Source organism: Galeopterus variegatus, unplaced genomic scaffold, assembly GCF_000696425.1.
Source record: "Galeopterus variegatus unplaced genomic scaffold, G_variegatus-3.0.2 Scaffold8868, whole genome shotgun sequence".
Classification (NCBI taxonomy): Eukaryota; Metazoa; Chordata; class Mammalia; order Dermoptera; family Cynocephalidae; genus Galeopterus; species Galeopterus variegatus.
In genome coordinates, this window is record NW_007734979.1 from 1 (window position 1) to 6,020 (window position 6,020).

General features: G+C 44.9%; 1 protein-coding gene across 1 annotated transcript; it reads left to right on the plus strand.

The window, feature by feature from the left end:
- Nucleotides 1-3,929: 3,929 nt before the first annotated feature.
- On the plus strand, nucleotides 3,930-5,521 carry LOC103608803 (zinc finger protein 436-like; the record flags this gene model as incomplete). The annotated part of the gene is made up of 3 exons (XM_008593196.1): nucleotides 3,930-4,424; nucleotides 4,554-4,828; nucleotides 5,276-5,521. Coding segments are annotated over 3 exons (1,016 nt in total), but the record flags the coding sequence as incomplete, so codon positions are not given.
- Nucleotides 5,522-6,020: the final 499 nt, after the last annotated feature.

Below are 6,020 nucleotides of genomic sequence, written 5' to 3' on the forward strand. Positions count from 1 at the left end.
GAAATGCAAATAGTACTCTGGCAGCACAGTGCACACTTCTCAGGCTCGCTCTGTCCTCTGGAACGCCCGCTCCAGACCCATCGCCATCTTGCCTCCCAATCAAAATATGGCATTTTAAACAAAAGAATTGTATGTAGCCATTAAAATATGATCATTGCAAAAGAATATGAATAAATCAGGAAATGTTCGTAAGTGAAGAAAGAAAAATGCACGTCTTTTTGGAAAGCAAAATTAGACCCATCTTTTGCTTGGAATGACTTCCTCTTTCTCAGTATCTGAACTGATTATGGATTAGTTAAAATAGATATGTGTGTTGGTGAAGCCTGAACAAAACATGAAAACATGAAGATTTTGTTTTAGAGGCAGTGGAATTGTGGAGGAAAGAGTGTTTCTTTTCCAAAATTGTCTTATTGAGGGATATTACAGCATAGGAGCTAGGAGGAAGCTCTCTAGAGTTAAACTGCTTGGGTCCTGGTTCTGCCACTTACCATATATATGACCTTTGGAAAATTACTTAACCTATCTGTCCCTCAGTTTCTTCATCTGTAAAATGGGGTAATAGTTCTTATCTTAGAAAGTTGTTGTGAGGTTTTACCAATATCTGGAAACTCTCAGAATAGTACCTGGCCCATAGTAAGTACTCTATAAGTGTTAGCTATTTAAACTGTTAGTTTTATTTATAATTTAATAAAATATTTATGAAATAATTGGCCAATTAGCACTGATTCTCCTGTACACCCTTTACATCTTAGAAAAGTTAGCATATGTGTGCTGACAGCTTTATTGAAGTATAAGTTACATGTGAAATTCACCCGTTTTAAGCATATAGTTTGATGATTTTTGATGGATGTATATACTGGTGTAACCACCATCACACTCAAGATACAGAACATTTCCGTCACCCCTCAAAGGTCTTTCATGCCCCTTTTCAGTCAACTGCTCCCTCCCCCACCCAACCCCAGATAACTATTGATCTGCTTTCTGCCTCTATAAATTAGTTTTGCCTATTGTAGAATTTCATATAAATGGAATCATACAATATGTACTCTTTGGTGTCTGGCTTCTCTGGTCTAACATAACCTTTAGATTTATCCATTTGTTGCACGTAACAATAGTTGTTCCTTTTTGTTGCTGAGTAGTATTCCATTACATGGGTGCTGATGGAGTTTGGATGTGTTGTCCCCTCCAAAACTCATGTAGAAATTTAATCTCCAATGTGGCAGTGTTGGAAACTGACTGAGTCCTGGGGGTGGATCCCTCATAGATGGATTAATGCTCTCCCTCAGGGTGGGGGGAGTAATGAGTGATTTCTCGCTCTATTAGTTCCCACGAGAGCTTGTTGTTTAAAAGACGCTGGCACCTTCTCTCTCACTTGCTTCCTCTCTCTTGCTTCCTCTCGCCATGTGACCTGCTTGTACCCACTGGCTGCCTGCCACTTTCCGCCACAAATAGAAGCAGCCTGAGGCCCATGCCAGATGCAGCTGTCCCAGAATAGTAAGCCAAATAAACCTCTCTTCTTTATAAATTACCCAGTCTCAGGTAATTCTGTTATAGCAACACAAAACTGACTAAAACAGGTGCTATAGTTTGAATATCCCCCCAAAACTCATATTGAAACTTCATCCCCATTGTAACAGTATTAAGAGGGTGGGAAATAGACTATGGTATTTGAAGGGTGGGACCTTTAAGAGGTGATTGGATCACAGGGCTATGTCCTCATGAATGGATTAATCCATTCTTACAGTAAGGGGATACCATGGCAGTAGACTGGTAGCTTTATAAGGAAAGCAAGTTAGCACACTCTGCCACCCTTACTGTGTGATGCCCTATACCACCTCAGGACTCTGCAGAGTACCTACCAAGAAGGTCTTCCCTGGACCTTGAACTTCTTATTTATTGTAAGCAGTACATTTCATTTCTTAATAAATTACCCAGTTTCCGGTATTCTGTTATCGCTATAGAAAACTAAGACAATGGTTATCCCACAATGGGTTTATTCCTTCACCCATTGATAAACATTTGGATTGTTTCCAGCTTATGCCTATTATGAATAAATAATAAAGCTTCTATACACATTTGTAAAAAGGTTTTGTGTAGATACATGTTTTCACTTTTCTTGGGTGAATACCTAAGAGTAGAATTGTTAAGTCATGTGGTAAGTGTACATTGAATTTACTATTAACAAACTGTGAAACTGTTTTCCAAAATGGCCCAACCAGGATTCGGATCCCCATACCTACCAGCCACCAAAAAAAAAAAAAAAAATGGCCTGAACATTTTATATTTCACCAGCAATGTGTGAGAGTTCCAGTTGCTCCACATCCTGACAACATTTGGTTTAACGTTAGCCATTCTAGTTGGTGTGTACTGGCACTTGGTGTGGTTTTAATTTGCATTTCCTTGGTGACTGATGATAGCTCATTACCTTTGCTTTTCATTTTTTTATTGAAACATAATTGATCGTACATATCTGTGGGGTACTGCATTGAATATCAATAAGCACATTACTTTTAAATGGTGGCTTACTCCTAGCAAAGGAAAGAGAGGGATGGATCAAAAGAAGTTCCACCATTTAAAGCTTAGATGTCCAAGAGAATGAAAACTGGTGTCAGGGACAAAGAAAAGTGGAACTAGGAGTCAGCAATTTTTCTGGCCAAGGGATATTAAATTTCAGGTGATGGCAAGTCATTAAGGGGGAAATATCTGGGTGGCAGCATGAGTCGCAGGCTTGGAGCACAGGTGGGAGCTCAGGGCCTGTGATAAGGGCCAGCTCTCAGTAGAGCTGTGAGGTGAAGGGGGAGCCCAGAGAGTGAGATGAGGGCCAAAGATTTAGTCCTGGGGTTTAGAGTAGCCAGAAGCATCTGTCCCCCAGATGATAGGCTTACTCGGCCTAAAAATAAATAAAGTTAGCATACTTACGTATAAGCCACTGGAATACTTACTAGTCTCATTGTAAACTCTACTCTTAGATAATTAGCATACTTACGTATAAGCCACTGGAATACTTACTAGTCTCATTGTAAACTCTACTCTTATATAATTTGAGATTTAGTTTTGATCATAGAGATTTAGTTTTGTTTTATTTTTTGGCTATAGAGCTTTTAAATTACAAATTTATCTATATTCTATTTTTAAAAGTTAGACTTTCAAACCTGGTTTGTGACAAATTGCTTGACTATCTTCTTGGCCCGAGTGGCTTCCTTTTATTAATAACCTTAATCAAAGAAACAATAATGTCTTTCTGAAGTTGATTCTTTTTTGGGTTTTTTTTTTTTTTTTTAAGATGACCGGTAAGGAGATCTTAACCCTTGACTTGGGGTTGTCAGCACCACGCTCAGCCTGGGAGCAAACCGGCCATCCCTATATAAGATCCGAACCTGTGGCCTTGGTGTTATCAGCCCCGCACTCTCCCGAGTGAGCCACAGGCCAGCCCTTGAAGTTGATTCTTTTTTGGGTTTTTTTTTTTTTTTTAAGATGACCGGTAAGGAGATCTTAACCCTTGACTTGGGGTTGTCAGCACCACGCTCAGCCTGGGAGCAAACCGGCCATCCCTATATAAGAGCCGAACCTGTGGCCGTGGTGTTATCAGGACCGCACTCTCCCGAGTGAGCCACAGGCCAGCCCTTGAAGTTGATTCTTTTTGATGGTTTGTGTTGGAATGTTCCAGGCTAATGTGAATGATCTTTCCTTGCTGTACTTTCTTCAGGATAAAGATGACAGTGTCCAAGACTGCTAAAAATCTTATAACCTCATAAAAATTTATAAAATAAATTCTAAAATAAACCTTACTGTCAAGAAGCTTTAATTATATGATTCTGAATGCAAAGTCTCCTTCTCAGTTTTGTAGTAAAACAGCCTTCAGTGGTTCACTCTCCCTCTCTGGAGAGAATTATGGTGCAGGAGTCTGAAATCTCCATTTTCTCCAACAGGAACTGGGAACAGCAATGAGGACAAACTTATTCAAGAGGAAGGGCCCAGTGATGGAGAACGTCAAGGGATATGCCCAAGAACAGTGTCATCTATTTCTGGACTCAAAGAGTCTCAAGAAACACTTTCAGATGACATTGCCCAGAATCTTAAATTAGAGAATTCTCAAGACAATCCCTCGAGGATTGGGGACTGGGTGCCACTCCCAGACTGTGAGCTCACTGGCCACAGGAAGCCAGTGCCAGGTGAGAGACTCTACAGCTGCACTGATTGTGGCAAGAGCTTCCAGCACAGTTACTCTCTCACCCGTCATCTTCAAAGTCATGCTGGTGAGAAGCCTTACCCCTGTCCTGACTATGGAAAATGTTTCAGCCAAAGTTCCAACCTGCTTCAGCACCAGCAGATCTACCACGGAAACAAGCCCTCCAAGTGCGGGGCCTGCGGGAAAAGTTTCGCTCAAAGCGTGCCCTTCATCCAGCACAGAAGGGTCCACACTGGCAAGAGGCTTTATCACTGTCCCTAGTGTGACAAGACCTTCTGTGGTAGCTCCAACCTTATTAAGCACCAGCAAATCCACTCTGGGGAGAAACCATAAATCTGTGGGGAGTATGGCAAGGGCTTTACAGTCACCTCTCTGCTGCTGGTTCACCACAGAGTGCACACTGGTCTGAAGCCCTATGTCTGTCCCCAGTGCAAGAAGTCTTTTGGGGATCGGTCAAAGCTGACACGTCATCAGAGAATTCACATAGATGAGCGTCCCTTCTGCTGCTCCAACTGCAGTGACGGCTTTAATCAGAAGACCTCCCTGACCCAACACATCCACCTGCACACAGGGGAAAAGCCTTATATGTGTGGGGAGTGTGGGGAGAACTTCAACCTCTGTAGCAAGCACAAGCCCCAGGCACCACCTCAAGGCTCCATGTGCACCAGCCCTCCCCTGGCCCCACCCCAGCAGACGCCCCAGATCCTTCTTCCTTCTCCCTCTCTTCCTATTCATACTTCTGCTCTCCCCTCCCTTGTTTTATGCTACCCCTCCCCCGCGCTGATGGGTTCTGCCTCCCACCCCACTCAGTCTCCAACCTCTCATCTTGCACATCTTTCCCCAGATTCCTCACCTCACCCCATCTTTTCACCTTCTCTTAAGCCCCCGTTTTCTCTCTCCGGTGTTCATCTGCCTTCCCTCATTCCTGCTCCACTCACCCCATCCCCTGCATTCCCGCTGCATCAGGGACTCCTGCAGAGTCAGATTCCAAGTTCACCCTGGGTGGTGCACCACAGGCGTCTGCGGCTGCCAAGTTCATCTGCTCTGGGTGCGGGAAGAGCTTCCTAGCCAGTGAAGATCCTCCAGCACCAGCGCACCCATACAGGGGAGTGGCCTTACAGCTGTGTCCAGTGTGGGAAGCGCTTCCCCCAGAGCTCCTCCCTGATCCAGCACAGAAAGATCCACTTAGATGAAAAGCCACCTCTGTATGCGCAGTGTGGCCGCGGCTTTCATCAGCACGTGCACCTGGTTACCCACCGCAGGTGCACTCCAGGGAATGGCCATTTGCCTGCCCGGGGTGCCAGGAGAGCTTTCGGGAGGCCTGGAGGTTGACCAGGCACCATCAGGCCACGCATCTGGCAGCTCAGGAGGCTGGGGTACAGGGGGTCCACGAGCCATCCGAATGTGGGACGTGTGGGAAGCAGTTCAGGCAGCAGGCTGCTCTCGATCAGCACAGGCGGACGCGGGGTGCAGACCGGCGCTACTGATGTGGCCAATGTGCACGTGGCTTTGGAGAGAGCGCCAAACTCCTTGCCACCAGCGAACCCACACTGGAGAGAAGCCCTACCGCTGTCTCCAGTGCAGGAAGGCTTTCAGCCAGAGATCTAACCACACCAGACACCAAAGGACCCACGTGGTGCAGCCTTAGGGGAGACCGAGACCTTTGTGTGTGAGGGTAGCCTCACAGTTGGATCTGGGGATCAGTGATACGTTTCTTCCTCTCTATCCATATGAATTTGAGGGCTTTTTTCTGCTGTCAGTCTTCCTCAGAGTGGTAGGTTTTTGTTTCCTTCCCCTAGATCTTTCTCTCTCCTTTCCCTTAAACCTCACA